This window comes from Taurulus bubalis (assembly GCF_910589615.1).
Source record: "Taurulus bubalis genome assembly, chromosome: 8".
In the NCBI taxonomy this organism is placed as follows: domain Eukaryota; kingdom Metazoa; phylum Chordata; class Actinopteri; order Perciformes; family Cottidae; genus Taurulus; species Taurulus bubalis.
In genome coordinates, this window is record NC_136596.1 from 1,880,873 (window position 1) to 1,900,872 (window position 20,000).

Here is a 20,000-nt window from a genome sequence, read left to right on the forward strand (position 1 = left end):
CCATCCCTAACGTTGGGTATAATTCACCCGATACATTGTAACGGATAAAATATACTTCTCATCAAAATATATTAAAATACAACAATACAAGGCAAGTTGAAGTACTCTTCCTCCATTTTACCCGATAAAAACTTCTCATAAAAGCAAAATCATCACTAAGCATCCTGTTGTGTTCTGCAGACCTCCCGCCGGTCAGACACTTGTGGGTCTCCAGTTCCTTCCCAGCTACAAACGGCCTTCTGGTCCAATGGGAGAACCCCAAAGTCCCGCCCTCTGTCCCACCCGTCAGTCATCTGGCTGTTCAGTGGCGCTCCGAGACTCAGTCATCCAACGGCACCCGCTGGACCACGGTGGACAACGTCACCACCTCCGCTGTCATACGAGGTGCACCAGTGTTGGAATATTCAACTCCTCGTTTATTTTCTCAATTATCTGTTTTTGATGAAAATATCCAACGACACCAGAGAAGATACTTATTTAGGTTCATGTTTTAAAAAGGTGGCATCCTCCAGTTCTGATGTGTTCAGCCAATGCTTCAAGTCTTAAAACCTGCATTCTCTCTCCTGACCACCAGGGGGCGACTCCTCTGTCTGTATAGAAGTATATGCTTCATGTGTTAAAGCTGCATTCTCTCTCCTGACCACCAGGGGGCGACTCCTCTGGTTGTATAGAAGTATATGCTTCATGTGTTAAACCTGCATTCCCTCTCCTGACCACCAGGGGGCGACTCCTCTGGTTGTATAGAAGTATATGCTTCATGTGTTAAATCTGCATTCCCTCTCCTGACCACCAGGAGGCGACTGCTCTGGTTGTATAGAAGTCTATGCTTCATGTGTTAAATCTGCATTCTCTCCTGACCACCAGGGGGGCGACTCCTCTGGTTGTATAGAAGTCTATGCTTCATGTGTTAAATCTGCATTCTCTCTCCTGACCACCAGGGGGGCGACTGCTCTGGTTGTATAGAAGTCTATGCTTCATGTGTTAAATCTGCATTCTCTCCTGACCACCAGGGGGGCGACTCCTCTGGTTGTATAGAAGTCTATGCTTGCTATGTTTGAATAATTCCACAAACTGCTGAAGAACAAACACTGGATGCATGGAGATGAATCCTTAAAAGTGTGTGATAGCAGATCTGTATTCAAATGTGTGAATGAGCATCAGGATGTTTCATGACGATGCATTTCACTGTTCCATGTTCTGTGTTTAAAGGATGCATCATCTGTCCTTCAAGCTACTGATGGAGGCATGAAACGTCCTCGTGTTCCAAAGTTGTGTTTGTCAAATGATTTCAGCCAATAATGCGTCTACAACACGGTCATGTGACCCTGTGAGGACGTCGTCTTCCATGTCATTAGACCACAAACAGCTGTTGAATAAATGACCCAAAGCCCAACTGTTCATCTGTTTCTTCTTTATTTCTTCAAAAGAAAACGTTCAGCTCGTCTCCGCCCATTTTTTCTCTCTTCTTTTTCTTATAGAAAACAAAATGCCCGTGTACAAACATTTAAAAATGACTGACGGCAAAAAAAGAAACGCGAAAGAAAGAAAAACTCGCTGTACAGATTAATGAAGAAAGAGGAGTTTCTATACACACACACACTCGCTCACACACTCTCTCACACACACACACACACACACACACACACACACACACACACACACACACACACACACACACACACACACACACACACACACACACACACACACACACACACACACTCTGCCCGGCAACAGAGAGAAAAGACATAATATATAAATATACAGCTCTGATCACATGATTTCATGGAAGAGATCCTACGATCAAAGCGTCACTCAAAACCTTTTCTTGTTGGATTGAGAGTAAAGCGGACGTTGTGGGACTGGAACACACACACACACACACACACACACACACACACACACACACACACACACACACACACACACACACACACACACACACACACAGTTCTTCTTTATTTTCTACTGTATTTACAATGAACCCGTCTGGTGGAAAGAGGTTCAGGTCTCTGGGGCTCGGAGGAGTCCGGTACCGGCCCGGTAGGAACATGATTGTGCGGCCGGGCTGGGCTTTTTTTCTAAAATGAACGCCGAAGAACTTCCTTTGACCGTCCTAGCTCGAGGCTAACGCGCTAGCTCGGGGCTAACGCGCTGGCTCGGGGCTAACGCGCTGGCTCTGCGCTGGCTCTGGGCTAACGCGCTGGCTCGGGGCTAACGCTCAGGCTCCGCGCTGGCTCGGGGCTAACGCTCAGGCTCCGCGCTGGCTCGGGGCTAACGCGCTGGCTCGGGGCTAACGCGCTGGCTCGGGGCTAACGCGCTGGCTCGGGGCTAACGCGCTGGCTCGGGGCTAACGCGCTGGCTCGGGGCTAACGCGCTAGCTCGGGGCTAACGCGCTAGCTCGGGGCTAACGCGCTAGCTCGAGGCTAACGCGCTAGCTCGAGGCTAACGCGCTGGCTCGGGGCTAACGCTCAGGCTCCGCGCTGGCTCGGGGCTAACGCTCAGGCTCCGCGCTGGCTCGGGGCTAACGCGCTGGCTCGGGGCTAACGCGCTGGCTCGGGGCTAACGCGCTAGCTCGGGGCTAACGCGCTAGCTCGAGGCTAACGCGCTAGCTCGTGGCTAACGCGCAAGCTCGTGGCTAACGAGCAAGCTCGTGGCTAACGCGCAAGCTCGAGGCTAACGCGCTAGCTCGAGGCTAACGCGCTAGCTCGAGGCTAACGCGCTAGCTCGAGGCTAACGCGCAAGCTCGTGGCTAACGCGCAAGCTCGTGGCTAACGCGCAGACTCGACCGTGGAAGCAGACGGAGACACGAATCCCCCCAGGGGCCTCTCCTATATTTCGGAATAGAAAGCCCCTCCCTAGCGGTGTTGTGAACTTGATTATCTTTTTCGCTGTGACCTCATCATTTTGGCAGTCGCCCTTTTAACGACGGAGAACGTGCTCAGAGAACCGAGCCGGCCCTCAGAGCGTTGGTCTGGAGGCCCCTCGGTCACTTCTACACTTTGGTACCAACATATTGCTCCTTTATTTATCCTTTTCACCATGATTAGGAGTGCAGGAGAGAGAGGTGCATAGGTCAGGAAAACAACAACAACAACAACAACAAACACATTTAGCAGGAAAGAAACGACAAAAGACTAAAAGTTCAAACTGAGATCGTGATTAGAAAAAAAGAAAAAGAAGAAGAAGAAAAAGCCTCTTCTCTTTTTAGACACCCAGGATGGGTCAGAGTTTAGCCGGGACGACCCGAACCGGTTTCATGAAGAGTCCAGTTGTGTGTGTGTGTGTGTGTGTGTCTCTGTGTGTGTGTTATTTGTTGCGCAGCAGCTCCAGCTGGTCCTGGTATTCGGTGAACAGTCTCTGGAATCGCAGGTTTTCAACGATGACGGGTAAAACCTCCCGCAGCAGCTCGCGCTTACGGAGACCCTGAAAACACACACACACACACACACACACACACACACACACACACACACACACACACACACACACACACACACACACACAGAGTTAACAGCCTGGAGGCAGAGCTAGCTCGTTAAGGCAGGCTAACACGAGTCAGGTGTGAGAATTCTTGGATGAGTTGGACAGCAAACGAACCGACAATCATTCGGATTTTCAAAATAAAAGCACACAGAAATCGACGATGAGGAGTTTCTTATCACTCCCTTTTACAATAAAAGCCCTGGACGTAAAAACACTGACTTTCTACGCGAGGAGGGGGGGGGGAAGAAAAAAAAAAAAAAAAAAAAAAAAAAGAGCGCTGCCGCCGTCGTACCAGAGTGGTGGGCTCCCAGGCCGTGGCTGCCGACTTGTGGACGGGACCCAGCAGCTCCTGACACAGCTCTCTGAGGCGATGCTCTGAGCCTGGAGGACACACACACACACACACACACACACACACACACACACGAAATGAAGCCGTGTGCAAAGCGCTCTTTTGCTGCAGAAGAGTCCCCCAGGAGGCGGCGGTTGTTTACCTTCGTTGACGAGGAAGCGGGCGTAGATGAGCAGCCAGTAGCGGTACTCCTGCGCCGACTGCAGCGTCAGAGCGGACGCCAGCTGGTTCTCCAGGAAGGCCAGCGTCATGCTCTGCTGCAGGTGGTGAGGGGTGGAGGACAGGCGGGACGCCAGCCGACCGGCACTGTGAGGGGGGGAGGAGTCAGTATTCATGATCAGAGAGAGAACACTCGACACGTCGAGATGAGCACGGCCGTCCTACTTGAGGTTGCGTCCCTGCATGACAGCCAGCGGCCCCGAGGACACAGGTGCATCGTGGATCGGCAGGCAGCTCCTGAAGTCGGCACATTGGACCATAGAGTCTCCTTTATCGGCGATGAGAGTCCTGGGAGGGGGGGGGGGGGGGGGGGGGGGGGGTGGAGAAAGAAAGAAGAATCAGTATGTCCAAGTAGAGAACAATCAATCTACTGCCCTCCATTTGTCCACAGGCGTCCCACAAGGATCCGTCATGGGCAATGCTATTTGTCTTTATATAATCAATGATCTGCCATCCAGATCATTGATTATATAAAGAGAAATAGCGATGGGCCCAGGACGGATCCTTGTGGGACGCCTGTCCTGATGCTAATATCCGAATGTATGTAGATGACACTGTCATTTACTTGCATGGTAGCAAAATGGGACAAGCTGCAAATGCAAATGTAAATCTCACCAGGTCTCCAGGGACGAGCTGAAGCAGTAGGACTTCCCGTTGGACAGTCCGATGACGGGGACGCCCTGCTGGGTCAGCAGAGACTGAGACACGGTGGTGTCGGCACCTACACACACACACACACACACACAAACACACACACACACACAGGTGTTTTCAGGGAGGGTGTTAAATGCACTTTTAGAACATTTGAAGAAATACCTTCGACGCGATGGAATTCCATCTCAAGTCTGCGTGTTGAGTACAGAGCTGGAGTCAGGATGCGGTTAGTCTAGCTCAGCTTAGCTTAAAGACTGGAAGCAGCTAGCCTGGTTCTGTGCAGCGACTTACAGCCATGGACTGCACATAAGAAGTGGACTCGTCCCCGTTTTCAGTTTAGCTTCAGTCACCGACTCTCCAGCTCTGTGCTCGTCTCAGACGTGATATTGATGACATCACAGACGTGATATTGATGCGGTGCCTCACCAGATAAAATGCTCAGCAGCGACTCGTTCTTCACCAGAGCCTTTTGCTTGTGAACGTCCCTGCAGACACACACACACACACACACACACACACACACACACAGTTAATTCCTCACCAACAACCCCCGACCGAGTCTAGAATAAACATGTGATGTCGTGCAAACAGAAGTCCACCGACCAGACGGACAGCGTGGCTCCGGCCGTCAACGCCATGACGAAGTGGGCGGAGCAATGCAGCGCCGAGGCCGGAGTGGTCAGCTGGATGGAGGGGAGGAGCCTCCGCCCACAGGAAGAGAAGACCGACAACATCCGGTCCTGGCAGGCGACGGCGAGGACGTCACTGTGGGGGGGGGGGGGGGGGGGAGGGGGCGGGGTTTAGTGCTGTTGATTCAGTCGTTCATTCGTCCGTTCACTCTCATTCACTTACTCGTTCATTCATTCATTCACTCGTTCGTTCATTGGAGCTCAGTGTTCCCCATTCATTAATCAGATCGTCCTTGCCGATAATACTCTCATATTATAATATATGTATGGGAGGCCGATAACATTGCATTATTATTATTATTATTATTGATGCCTTAGTGTGTCGCAGCTGGTAAAAGGTGGACCTCATTTTAAATACGGGCTTTTTTATACTTATGAATAAACTCATGAACTGTGATTATTTATTATTATCTCATCAGGGAAAGTAGCTTTGAAGTAAAATATTTCCATCTGAGATGAAGTGGACGTATAAAGTTACTTTAAATGGAAATACTTCAGAAAAGTATGCTGCAAGTACCTCAAATGTGTACTAAAGTACATCACTCAAGTAAAAGTACTTTGTTACATTCTGTCACTGTTCTTTGATCCTCTAAAGTTAATCAGATTGATGCATTTCACTTTAAAATGTACTTCAGGTGGAGCATGAGGCCCCCTAGAGGGTCTAGGCCCCCTAGAGGGTCTAGACCCCCTAGAGGGTCGAGGCCCCCTAGAGGGTCTAGACCCCCTAGAGGGTCGAGGCCCCCTAGAGGGTCTAGACCCCCATGAACCCCCGGACCTCCTACCTGCTCCCCGCGGCCGTGACCACCGAGCTGGGCAGCAGCGTGTTCCAGTCCCGCCCGTCTCTGGAGCAGCGCAGCTGGCTGAGCTTCGAACCCGCGACCAGCGACACCTCGTTCTCCACCTCCAGGAACACCGACGGCTCCATGCTCACCTACACACACACACACACACACACACACACACACGAGAGGAATTATGGGTAGAAGGAGGCAGCTGCTGAGGTGTGTGTAACCTGTGTGAACAACAAAGAAGACTCTTTGCATGTAGTTGCAGTTCCTCCTGGTCACCAGCAGAGGGAGGCGGTGAGCAGAAGAGAGAGACGCAGTGAAGGGAAAGTTAAGGGGACTTTACAGGAGGAAGAAGAAGAAGAAGAAGAACAAGTAGAAGAAGAAGAAAACTGCTCATAAAACACAAAATCTAACATTTAAAATAACTGTTTAAGAAACATTTAACAACTTTAGGTTGAGTAAAACTACTTAATAGAAATACTAAACAGACTTGACATCCATAAAGACACACACACACACCTGCAGACTGAAGGCCTTCTTTATACTCGGCGTCGGGAGCTTGAGAGCCGCTGCCGGAGCCGGAGCAGCCGCCACCCGGCTGGGCTCCCGCTCCGCCGGGGGAGAAATCTGAGAGGAAGAGGAGGGACGACACGTTGATCCACCACTCTGCTTTTCAATCCTCTCATTCAGATGCTGGAGTAACGGAAGTTTCTGATTCAGGTTCTCATCTTTTCAGGTTCTCATCTTTTCCGACGGTCCTCAAACGCATCACGTGTGACGAACGCTACCATCAGAAGAAGCGGCAAAAACGAAGCTGGAAATTACTTTATTTAGTTCTACTCGTCTCATTAAATAATTTTGCCACAAATAAACTGTTTACTTCAAACAGATTCTGTAAAAAACGATAAATTCTGAGCTCCTCAACGCAACCAGGAAGCCAGGATTTATTCTCCTGAGACCAACAGTCACGTGACAATCAGTGAAACTCTGTAATTAATATAATATGTTGAGCACTTAAAATAAATGATCAAAGAACCTAAACTTGTGTTTTCTTCTTTATGATTTCACGCCATAATAACTGTTCGTGTTCCAGTTCCCTCTACCTGAGTGAAGGGTTGGGCGATGGGGGCGGCCATCTTGTCTTTCCTGGGCCGCCCCTTCTTCCTCTTCTCCACCACGCCGTCTCCTCCGTCCGCCAGCAGGTCGGGCTTCCTCTTGCTGAAGGACAGGTTCTTGTTGATGGAGGCCATCTTGTCCTCGCTGTCGCTGCTGGTGTCGTCTTTGGCCTTCAGGTCCTTCGGGGCGGAGACGCCGTCCTTCGGCCTGCCGGACGAAAATAAAATAAAATGTCAGTTTGTCCTCCGCCGCCTCGCATCGGCACCGTTCTCCTCCTTCGCTTCACGCCGGCCTCACCTGTCCAGAGGCACGAGTCCCACCATGGAGGAGATGGTGGCCATGACGCCCGGCGTGGCCTTCGACCTCTCCGTGAACCGGGAGTCCAACGCCTTCATCGGCTCCATCTTGGAGGCGGAAGTGAGCAGCAGACTGGACTTCACGCTGGAAAATAAATAAATATTACAATGAGAAAGAGAAGATCACAGGCGGATCGGAACTCACAGGAAATACTAAAATCAGGGTTTATACACATTTAGACCAATGGGTTTTCATGACTTTTAACCAATTTCCATGACTTTAAACCAAACTTCCATAACTTTTCCATGACCTTTCCATGACTTTAAACCAAAGTTCCATGAGCAAGGACTTTTCCAGGCCTGGAAATAACCATTTTAAAACTCCATGACCGTAAGAACCCTGTAAGAGACACCACAGAAGAAGTCGGCTCGTACCCATCCTTGTCCTCCAGGCCCTTGGCGGCGCTGCCGGCCGGCGGCGAGGTGAGCATGGGGTCGTGTCCCGGCCGGAGCCCCAGAGACGAGGCCGGCCCCGGGCTGGAGTCGGAGCTGAGCTGGGAGGTGAGCTGGTTGGACATGGAGGAGCCCGAGGGCAGGATGGGGGCGCTGTTGAACAGAGCCGGGGAGAAATCCCTGCAGGGAGACAACGAAGGAGAAGGTTAGCTTTGCGGTGCGTTCGGGCCCCGCGGGCCGTCGTGGCGCCGCGCGCTCTGCCTACCCGGTGTCCAGCTGAGCGATGCAGAGCGGCGTGATCCGCCTCCTGCCGTCGGGGGTTCTCGTCTCCACCTGCTTCTTCAGAAGGTTCTAGAGACGACGGAGAAGAACAAACGCACCGACTTCAGAGCCCAAAACACCTGGAGTGGTTTTACTCCAACAGATAAGTCGGCATCACTCGACTGCTAGTGGATAAACATCTGAATATGAGCAGAGAGCAACGATTTGTGCCTTTTTACCTGCAACATGAAATACATAAATCCATGAAAGCTCTGCGACTAAAAGGTTGAAATGTTTCCTGGCATGAAAACATTTTATTTGTGGACCTTTTAAACCTTTAAGAACACATCTTTTTATTTGTCTCATCTTTTCTTCCTGTGAAACTAAATATTAAATTGTGCCGTCACTCAATCTGACACTTGAAGGTTCGAGGAGCGTTTTAACCCCGCCCACTTTTTTTTTTTGCCGTCCAATCAAATGCAAAGGATTTGATTTAGACCGCCGCTCATAGCGAGGTTTTGTCCAAAGATTATATTATTAATATTATAAAAGATGATTCTATGAACAAAATACATAAGGATTCACAGAAACTTGGAGAGAAGGGCGTATATCATACAGTTATTTATTATAATTGCCAAATTCTATATATTTATAAGTGCAAGTTTAGGCGTGAAATCACTTTTTAACGTTTTGTGTGTTTTTCAACAAAGAGTTTGAAATTCATCCAAAATCTCTCAATTGCTGTTAGACATTACCTGTGAAATATGTGTATAATTAAACAATCAGTTTGTGCCTCTTTGTTCCTCTCTTTACATTATTATTATTAATAATGATGATAATAATAATAATAATAATAATAATAATAATAAATTTAAATTATGTAGCACTTTTGTTAATACTCATTGCACTTTACACAACATTTAAAATATCATAAAAGCTATGCAACAAATAAATAAATAAAAATGTATGTATTCTCTATGGGTTTAAATTGCTGCATTTTGAGTGAAATTGTACATTTGTTTGTGCGACGGTTGAATAAAAGACCAGAATAAACCCCCCACCTTCCGGATGTCCTCCAGAGACTCTCCGTTCATCACGCTGTTGAGTTTGGGGGCCGCGGCCTCGGGCCCCGCGCCGCCCGGCCCCAGCTGGCTCTGCACCGAGCTGCGCCGCTCCTGCTGGTACTTCAGCATCTCCGGGTTCTCGATGATGGTGGTGGACAGCTGGGCCTCGGTGCTGGTGATGGCCAGGCTCTTCCCGTAGATGTTCTGGTGGATCCCGTTCTGCACGAGGGGAGGAAGAAGAGGGAGAAGAGGAAGGGTCTTTATTTATGATAATGACAAAATACAAGGCAACCACGTGACTTAGAACCTGAACTTTACAACAGTTGAGGCAGCCTTTAAAATAAAGAAATAAATACATATATAAAAAGACCAGTATGATAAAGACCAGTATGGTAAAGGCCAGTATGTATGTAAAGACCGGTGCGATGCCAGGATGAGGCTCTGACCTTCTCCTCCTCGTTCAGCGGGTCTCCCAGCTCGTCCAGGGAGAAGTCCAGGTAGGCCACCGTCCCGTCCATCGAACACACCAGCATCCCCAGACCGGTCAGGGTCCTGACGCACAAACACACAAACTCATAAATACACAAAAACTCAAACGCTGTCCGTGTTTCTGTCTTGCAAAAAATGCAAAGGAGGGATCTTCTGTGCAGGAATACTGGGTTTAATGATATAATATGTAATAAATATATATACATATTATATACAAACACACACAAATGGAAAAGGGCGCACAGTCCTGAAGGGTTGGGCGGAGTTTCTCTGATAGTGTGCAGCACCTTCATGTCTCGGTGGAAGTAACTCCACCAGAGAGTAGAAGGACGCTCGAGAGGACGCTGGCGTGTTTGTCGCCGCTTCTCAGTTCCGTAGCAACAACTTCACCTTTTGTTTAAATCTGTGCCTACAATCACTGCATGTAGGAATAAGTTATCACTATAAGTTGTATTTACACTCCACTGTCTGGTGCTGCTAACTGTCAGAAGATTGTGCACATTTGACTCTGTGTGCTCGCCTTCTCCAGTGATCAGCTGTTAGCTGTTAGCCGCCGGCCAGCTGTTAGCTCCGCCGACCAAGCGGCGCTATCAATTTACTGTGGATTATCCAACGTCACTCCGCTGCTCACGTTTGGACTCCTCCATGCCACGACTCCAGGACTATCCACCTCGTGTTCTGGCTACACTGTATGCTGCTGCTGTTCTGGCTGCATTCCCTGCTGCTGCTGCGGTCCGAGGTTGGGAGCCTCCTCCACGGATTGCGGCTCCAGGATTTAGCTGGCGCTCCAGTGCTGCAAACATGGTGTTCTTCAAATACTCATCAACGCAACTCCTGGACCTCTTCTGTCACTTCATTTCAAACTGCATCGATGACATTAAGTCCCTCGGACTCATACGTCGCCCCCGTTATGTCCATAGAGCCTCCCGGTGCAAGTTTGTTTACACTGATCATGGTGTTCCCTCAGTGCTGTCTGACGGGCGCTCCAACGTGCAGCTACGACGTCATCACAACAGACCACACGTGTGCACCCTGAATAATCTGAGGTCCCTGGTCTGTGTTGACAGTGTCGTTCCCTCCACACCGCCTGCCCCAGCATTCACTAACAACGGTGCAACATTTATGCTGCAGAATGCTCGCTCAATCAACAATAAAGCTCTACTCATCCATGATATCATCACTGACAGGAAAATTGACTTTCTCTGTCTAACTGAAACTTGGCAAAATCAGCAGGATTTCGTGGCACTTAATCAAGCCACTCCCCCTGGATATGTCTACATACAAAAGCCTCACTCCATGGGTCGTGGCGGCGGGCTGGCTGTTATACATCGAGCTGACATCCTGGTCAAAGACCTCCCAGTACCCAATGTCACCTCGTTTGAGTGTGTCATTTTCTCCCTGGTTGGGTCTACACAGCTCCAGGTTGTCCTCATCTACCGCCCCCCTAAAGCCTCCACCACCTTCATGCCTGAGCTATCTGAGCTTCTCACCTCTGTCTGCTCCATGTCTCCATCTACACTCCTTCTCGGTGACTTTAATATTCATGTGGACTCCACCAGCTGCTCGTTTGCCACCGAATTCCTGTCACTGTTGGACTGTTTCAACTTCACACAGCACGTTAAAAGTCCCACCCACACTAAAGGCCACACGCTAGATCTGGTGTGCTCCACTGGCACAACTCCCTCCCATCTGCAGTGCCTGAACCTCGCGGTTTCAGACCATCTCGCTGTTCTCTGCACTGTTCCTGTCACCCTGCCCAGGCAGCGCACAAAACGTACCATCCAGTACAGGAACATCAAGACAGTGAGTACACCAGCTCTGAACGACCTGATAGCGACCCATCTGGCCTCAGATCCACACGACAGCTCTGCTGATGGGCTGATTGCCCACTACAACGCCACTTTATCCGGCAGCCTTGACTCCCTTGCCCCCCTCAAAACCCGGACTGTCTCCTATACCCGTCCCGCCCCCTGGTTCACCACTGAACTCCGCACCCAGAAGTCCACTGGCCGTCAACTGGAGAGGCGCTACAAAAGATCTGGCCTCACTGTCCACCTTGAGGCTTATAAAGAGCATGTGAGGGCCTACAAAGTAGCTCTCTCCCAGGCCAAAACACTGTACTACTCCACCCTCATTACCAACCAGCAAAACCACCCCAGACTGCTGTTCTCCACCATCAACCGGCTCCTTCGCCCCCTTGACCCCCCCCCCCCCCCCCTGCCCTCAGGTACCCCCGACCTCTGCACTAAGTTCCTGGACTTTTTCCAGGACAAAGTCGAGTCCATCCATCAGCAGCTGCTGGTTCCTGCCCACCTCCCTCCACACACACACCTCAGCCACTGGGCGTGGCTCCCTCGGATGTTCACCTGCCTCAGTGCTCCCTCTCCTTCTTCTCCCCTGTATGTGCTCCTCAGGTTGCAAAGTTGGTCACTAAGGCCAAAGCCTCCACCTGTTCTCTGGACCCCATGCCCACAGCCTTGGTCAAGGCGTGCCTACCTGCCCTGTGCCCCATTATGGTGAACATCATCAACTCCTCCTTGGCATCTGGTCTTGTACCCGACAGCCTCAAGATGGCCTCAGTCACTCCCATCCTCAAAAAGCCAGGTCTGGACCGGGATGACTGCAACAACTATCGACCGATCTCCAACCTCCCTTTCCTGAGCAAAATTCTGGAAAGAGCAGTGGCCGCCCAACTCCATCAATATATGGCCAACCATGAGCTCTACGAAACATTTCAATCTGGTTTCAGACCACATCACAGCACAGAGACCACCCTCATCAAAATCACAAATGACCTCCTCATCGCTGCAGATTCTGGTCACATCAGCATCCTCGTCCTCCTGGACCTCTCAGCTGCCTTCGACACAGTCTCCCACACCATCCTCCTCACCCGCCTATCTGACTACCTTGGCCTCACCGGTTCAGCTCTCTTCTGGTTTCAGTCCTACCTCACAAACAGAAAACAGTTTGTCACCATCAGAGACTCCAGTTCCACCCCAGCCCCAGTCAACCATGGCGTACCTCAAGGCTCTGTGCTGGGACCCCTCCTCTTCACCATCTACATGCTTCCCCTTGGTCAGATCATCCGCCACCATGGTCTCAGCTTTCATTCTTATGCTGACGATACACAACTATATCTCAGCACCAAACCATCCACCCAGCTACCCCCACAGTCACTTGTAAACTGCCTACATGCAATAAAAATCTGGATGTCATCAAACTTCCTAAAACTCAACAGCAACAAAACTGAGCTCATGGTTGTGGCTCCCAAGGCCCTGCTCCGGAAGGTTGGAGATCTCCACCTGGACGTTGACGGCTGTTCCTTCTCCCCATCCTTGGAAGTCCGCAACCTGGGTGTCATCCTGGACCCAACACTATCATTCCAATCTCATATCAGGTCCATTACCAAATCCGCCTTCTTCCACCTCAAAAACATCTCACGTCTCCGGCAATCACTCTCTGACTCTGTGGCAGAAACCCTTATCCACGCTTTCGTCACCTCCCGTTTGGACTACTGCAATGGAGTTCTGTCCGGGGTTCCCAGCAAAGCCCTGGACAGGCTCCAGTATGTGCAAAACTCGGCTGCCAGGGTTCTCACCCGCACCAAGCCCTGGCAGCACATCACCCCCACCCTCATCCACCTCCACTGGCTTCCGGTCAAGTCCCGCATCACCTACAAGATCCTCCTCCTCACCTACAAATCCCTCAATGCCCTGGCTCCTCAGTATCTATCTAACCTCCTCCACCCTTACACACAGTCCCGGAACCTTCGATCCTCAGGCACGGGTCAGCTCTCCATCCCTCACACAAAAATGCGAACTTTTGGGGACAGAGCCTTCAGTGTGACAGCCCCCACACTTTGGAACTCTCTCCCCATAGAGCTCCGCAACACACCATCTCTGGAAACCTTCAAAAAACTCCTCAAAACTCACCTCTTCACCAAAGCCTATGTCCTCTAGCTACTGTTGCATTTGTCATGTTTATTTATGTCTTTGTTAAGCGTCCTTGGGTTTCATGAAAGGCGCTATATAAATCCTTGCTATTATTATTATTATTATTATTATTACTACTACAAAAGAAGCTGCAGAGCATTCACATGTTGATTCAGAATGTTAACATCAAACTATTCCCTCCAGCCTTATTTCAAACTATGAAGATGTAATATTTGAACAGCTTATTCAGAACCTTTTTCCCCTCTTCATGCGAGTGACGTCATCTCAAACTCACTGATGCACATCAACGCACACACACACTCACCAGGAGATGTCCATGATTGACTTATCGAACAGATCGTGGATGACCACCAAAGGGCGCTTCAGAGAGGTGAGCTAAAGAGAAGACGGACAGGAAGACGTTTGTTTCGTCAGGAAACAACTGAACGTTTGTGTTAAAAAGTTGACGCACAAAACTCCGAACTCCGTCACGACGTCAACAATCAAACTCACCCAGACGGACAGCGACCGGTCTTTGCTGCCGACGGCGCAGCAGCAGTACGGGCAGCCGGGTTTCGGGGCGCTGCCGTTCTTCTGCTTCTTCTTGAAGATCTTTGGGTTGAATTTCTGCAGAGGGAGAGAAACAAGACCGGTCAGCGTGCGGAGGAACCCCGGGGCGACGTGTCCGCAGGAAGAAAGGCAGGAAGATCCTTTACCCAGCATGCAGTTCGACGGTGCAATTTTATAAATGTACAATTATTAGTGTTATGAATTGTTTATGGGGCACAAACTGTTGTGTCGTGGTGTTTTACCTGTTAAAGAGTGTTAGTTGTGGGTTATTAATTGTTGTTATAAAGTTATAACCTTGACTAAAGTTATAACATGACTAAAGTTATGACATGACTAAAGTTATGACCATCATAACCATGACTAAAGTTATAACATGACTAAAGTTATTAACCATGACTAAAGTTATGACCATTATAACCATGACTAAAGTTATAACATGACTAAAGTTATTAACCATGACTAAAGTTATGACCATTATAACCATGACTAAAGTTATAACATGACTAAAGTTATTAACCATGACTAAAGTTATGACCATTATAACCATGACTAAAGTTATTAACCATGACTAAAGTTATGACCATTATAACATGACTAAAGTTATGACCATTATAACCATGACTAAAGTTATAACATGACTAAAGTTATTAACCATGACTAAAGTTATGACCATTATAACCATGACTAAAGTTATAACATGACTAAAGTTATTAACCATGACTAAAGTTATGACCATTATAACCATGACTAAAGTTATAACATGACTAAAGTTATTAACCATGACTAAAGTTATGACCATTATAACCATGACTAAAGTTATAACATGACTAAAGTTATTAACCATGACTAAAGTTATGCCCATTATAACCATGACTAAAGTTATGACCATTATAACCATGACTAAAGTTATAACATGACTAAAGTTATTAACCATGACTAAAGTTATGACCATTATAACCATGACTAAAGTTATGACCATTATAACCATGACCAAAGTCATGACCATTATAACCATGACTAAAGTTATTAACCATGACTAAAGTTATTAACCATGACTAAAGTTATAACCATGACTAAAGTTACAACCATGACTAAAGTTATGACCATTATAACCATGACTAAAGTTATTAACCATGACTAAAGTTATGACCATTATAACCATGACTAAAGTTATAACATGACTAAAGTTATTAACCATGACTAAAGTTATGACCATTATAACCATGACTAAAGTTATAACATGACTAAAGTTATTAACCATGACTAAAGTTATGACCATTATAACCATGACTAAAGTTATGACCATTATAACCATGACTAAAGTTATAACCATGACTAAAGTTATGACCATTATAACCATGACTAAAGTCATGACCATAATAACCATGACTAAAGTCATGACCATTATAACCATGACTAAAGTCATGACCATTATAACCATGACTAAAGTCATGACCATTATAACCATGACTAAAGTCATAACCATGACTAAAGTTTTGACCATTATAACCATTACTAAAGTTATGACCATTATAACATGACTAAAGTTATGACCATTATAACCATGACCAAAGTTATGACCATTATAACCATGACCAAAGTTATGACCATTATAACCATGACCAAAGTTATGACCATTATAACCATGACTAAAGTTATGACCATTATAACCATGACCAAAGTTATGACCATTATAACCATGACTAAAGTTATGACCATTATAACCATGACTAAAGTTATAACATGACTAAAGTTATTAACCATGACTAAAGTTATGACCATTATAACCATGACTAAAGTTATAACATGACTAAAGTTATTAACCATGACTAAAGTTATGACCATTATAACCATGACTAAAGTTATAACATGACTAAAGTTATTAACCATGACTAAAGTTATGACCATTATAACCATGACTAAAGTTATAACATGACTAAAGTTATTAACCATGACTAAAGTTATGCCCATTATAACCATGACTAAAGTTATGACCATTATAACCATGACTAAAGTTATAACATGACTAAAGTTATTAACCATGACTAAAGTTATGACCATTATAACCATGACTAAAGTTATGACCATTATAACCATGACCAAAGTCATGACCATTATAACCATGACTAAAGTTATTAACCATGACTAAAGTTATTAACCATGACTAAAGTTATAACCATGACTAAAGTTACAACCATGACTAAAGTTATGACCATTATAACCATGACTAAAGTTATTAACCATGACTAAAGTTATGACCATTATAACCATGACTAAAGTTATAACATGACTAAAGTTATTAACCATGACTAAAGTTATGACCATTATAACCATGACTAAAGTTATAACATGACTAAAGTTATTAACCATGACTAAAGTTATGACCATTATAACCATGACTAAAGTTATGACCATTATAACCATGACTAAAGTTATAACCATGACTAAAGTTATGACCATTATAACCATGACTAAAGTCATGACCATAATAACCATGACTAAAGTCATGACCATTATAACCATGACTAAAGTCATGACCATTATAACCATGACTAAAGTCATAACCATGACTAAAGTTATAACCATGACTAAAGTTTTGACCATTATAACCATTACTAAAGTTATGACCATTATAACATGACTAAAGTTATGACCATTATAACCATGACCAAAGTTATGACCATTATAACCATGACCAAAGTTATGACCATTATAACCATGACCAAAGTTATGACCATTATAACCATGACTAAAGTTATGACCATTATAACCATGACCAAAGTTATGACCATTATAACCATGACTAAAGTTATGACCATTATAACCATGACTAAAGTTATAACATGACTAAAGTTATAACCATGACTAAAGTTATAACCATGACTAAAGTTATAACCATGACTAAAGTTATTAACCATGACTAAAGTTATGACCATTATAACCATGACTAAAGTTATAACATGACTAAAGTTATTAACCATGACTAAAGTTATGACCATTATAACCATGACTAAAGTTATAACATGACTAAAGTTATTAACCATGACTAAAGTTATGACCATTATAACCATGACTAAAGTTATAACATGACTAAAGTTATTAACCATGACTAAAGTTATGCCCATTATAACCATGACTAAAGTTATGACCATTATAACCATGACTAAAGTTACAACATGACTAAAGTTATTAACCATGACTAAAGTTATAACATGACTAAAGTTATTAACCATGACTAAAGTTATAACATGACTAAAGTTATAACCATGACTAAAGTTATAACCATGACTAAAGTTATGACCATTATAACCATGACTAAAGTTATTAACCATGACTAAAGTTATGACCATTATAACCATGACTAAAGTTATAACATGACTAAAGTTATTAACCATGACTAAAGTTATTAACCATGACTAAAGTTATGACCATTATAACCATGACTAAAGTTATAACATGACTAAAGTTATTAACCATGACTAAAGTTATGACCATTATAACCATGACTAAAGTTATGACCATTATAACCATGACTAAAGTTATAACCATGACTAAAGTCATGACCATTATAACCATGACTAAAGTCATGACCATTATAACCATGACTAAAGTCATGACCATTATAACCATTACTAAAGTTATGACCATTATAACATGACTAAAGTTATGACCATTATAACCATGACCAAAGTTATGACCATTATAACCATGACCAAAGTTATGACCATTATAACCATGACCAAAGTTATGACCATTATAACCATGACCAAAGTTATGACCATTATAACCATGACCAAAGTCATGACCATTATAACCATGACTAAAGTTATGACCATTATAACCATGACTAAAGTTATAACATGACTAAAGTTATAACCATGACTAAAGTTATAACATGACTAAAGTTATAACCATGACTAAAGTTATGACCATTATAACCATGACTAAAGTTATAACCATGACTAAAGTCATGACCATTATAACCATGACTAAAGTCATGACCATTATAACCATGACTAAAGTTATGACCATTATAACCATGACTAAAGTTATGACCATTATAACATGACTAAAGTTATGACCATTATAACCATGACTAAAGTTATGACCATTATAACCATGACTAAAGTTATGACCATTATAACCATGACCAAAGTTATGACCATTATAACCATGACCAAAGTTATGACTATTATAACCATGACCAAAGTCATGACCATTATAACCATGACTGAAGTTATGACCATTATAACCATGACTAAAGTTATAACCATGACTAAAGTCATGACCATTATAACCATTACACCGCACAGCCCTACTCACCACCACGGTGACGGCTTTGCGGTGGCCCACGAAGTCCATGTTGGTCTTCCAGCCGTCTCGCTCCACGATCTGAGCCGTGGGGCCGGAGTTGTTCATGGCGTGAGCCGACACCAGGTACTGCCCGTCCGGAGACCAAGACAGGCGCAGGACGTGGGTCGTCCCGCCGCACTGAGGCAAGGCGACAGAAAGGGGAACAAAGAAGTGGTTTAGAAGCTTGGTTTGGTTTTGTGGGGACACGTAGACAGAAGACGAGTCTCAATGCAGGGTTCACACATTCTGACCAATGGGTTTCAAGACTTTTAACCAAATTTCCATTACAAACATTTAGTGAAATCTGGGTGTAAACAGTAAAAAGTGAGTAAATGTAGTATTTAAACTAACAATGAGAATACAAAGCATACAGTAAACCTTAAATGACACAAATGAATGAGACAATAGTTTGATTAAAAGAATAAACATTTATATAGATGCCTGTATGTATGCCTGCTTATATTTTGAGCGTCTTTCTTTTAAAAGCATAGTCATTATTTCAAACTCAGCGCAAATGACTTTTACTAAACTTTTTGGATTTTTATTTTTTTTCAAGGACTTTTCCAGGCCTGGAAATAACCATTTTAAAACTCAAGGACTCTTCCTGGTTTTCCATGACCGCAAGAACCCTGTTTATTAAAATCTGTGGGTAAGTTAAAGTGATTAGTTAGATATGCCGTCACGTTAACCAGGTGATGCAGGTGCGTGCGTTTTTTTAACCGTAGTGAAAATCGTGTTTTTTAAAAAGCTAAACAAAGCTAAAAAGCTAAATTTTAACAAAAATACGGTACAAAAGCAGAATATTTGGTTGGATAAAAATAAATTCTGATTTTTCTGCAGGTTTTTTGGGAGGATAATTTAGGATATTATTGTTTCTCTTAAAATAATATCATCAGTAGGGGAATCTCAATACCGCCCTACCCTAATGTGAAGTTATATTATTACAGTAAAATTTGAAACTGCACAAATACCAAAAAGGAAAAAGACAATATTTACACTTGATAAATGACATGCTCGTCGGAGTATATACAAATTTCCCCTTAGGGGTGAATAAAGTAAACATCTATCAATCCATGCAAACAGCTTCACAGGATTCGTGTCCTTTCTCCGGCATTCCAGTTTAAATGAACTGAATATTGTTGCACGTGGTCCGGTACCTCGCTGAAGGGCTTGGTGATGTTGGCCTCCATCTGCCAGTCCACCGTCCTCCACACTCGGAGGCTGTGGTCGTCGGCCTGCGAGGCGACGTACTTCCCCACCGGGTCCCACGTCAGGCCC

The 20,000-nt window shown here is 45.2% G+C and overlaps 1 protein-coding gene across 1 annotated transcript in view; it reads right to left on the reverse strand.

The window, feature by feature from the left end:
- Positions 1–2,472: 2,472 nt before the first annotated feature.
- hira (histone cell cycle regulator a) overlaps positions 2,473–20,000 on the reverse strand; it is a 21,610-nt gene continuing 4,082 nt past the window's right edge. Inside the window, exons 7-25 of the mRNA XM_079222378.1 lie at positions 19,880–20,000; positions 18,693–18,860; positions 14,313–14,426; positions 14,125–14,195; positions 9,825–9,930; positions 9,376–9,597; positions 8,319–8,404; positions 8,036–8,233; positions 7,602–7,745; positions 7,292–7,511; positions 6,708–6,815; positions 6,183–6,331; positions 5,315–5,476; positions 5,138–5,196; positions 4,673–4,778; positions 4,223–4,345; positions 3,981–4,144; positions 3,779–3,867; positions 2,473–3,426 (exon numbers count right to left, since the gene is read on the reverse strand). The exon at positions 19,880–20,000 is cut by the window's right edge and continues 40 nt beyond it. Coding sequence (XP_079078504.1) covers positions 3,310–3,426; positions 3,779–3,867; positions 3,981–4,144; positions 4,223–4,345; positions 4,673–4,778; positions 5,138–5,196; positions 5,315–5,476; positions 6,183–6,331; positions 6,708–6,815; positions 7,292–7,511; positions 7,602–7,745; positions 8,036–8,233; positions 8,319–8,404; positions 9,376–9,597; positions 9,825–9,930; positions 14,125–14,195; positions 14,313–14,426; positions 18,693–18,860; positions 19,880–20,000 — 2,527 coding nt within the window. The 3' untranslated portion in view covers positions 2,473–3,309. The remainder of the gene's footprint in view (positions 3,427–3,778; positions 3,868–3,980; positions 4,145–4,222; positions 4,346–4,672; positions 4,779–5,137; positions 5,197–5,314; positions 5,477–6,182; positions 6,332–6,707; positions 6,816–7,291; positions 7,512–7,601; positions 7,746–8,035; positions 8,234–8,318; positions 8,405–9,375; positions 9,598–9,824; positions 9,931–14,124; positions 14,196–14,312; positions 14,427–18,692; positions 18,861–19,879) is intronic.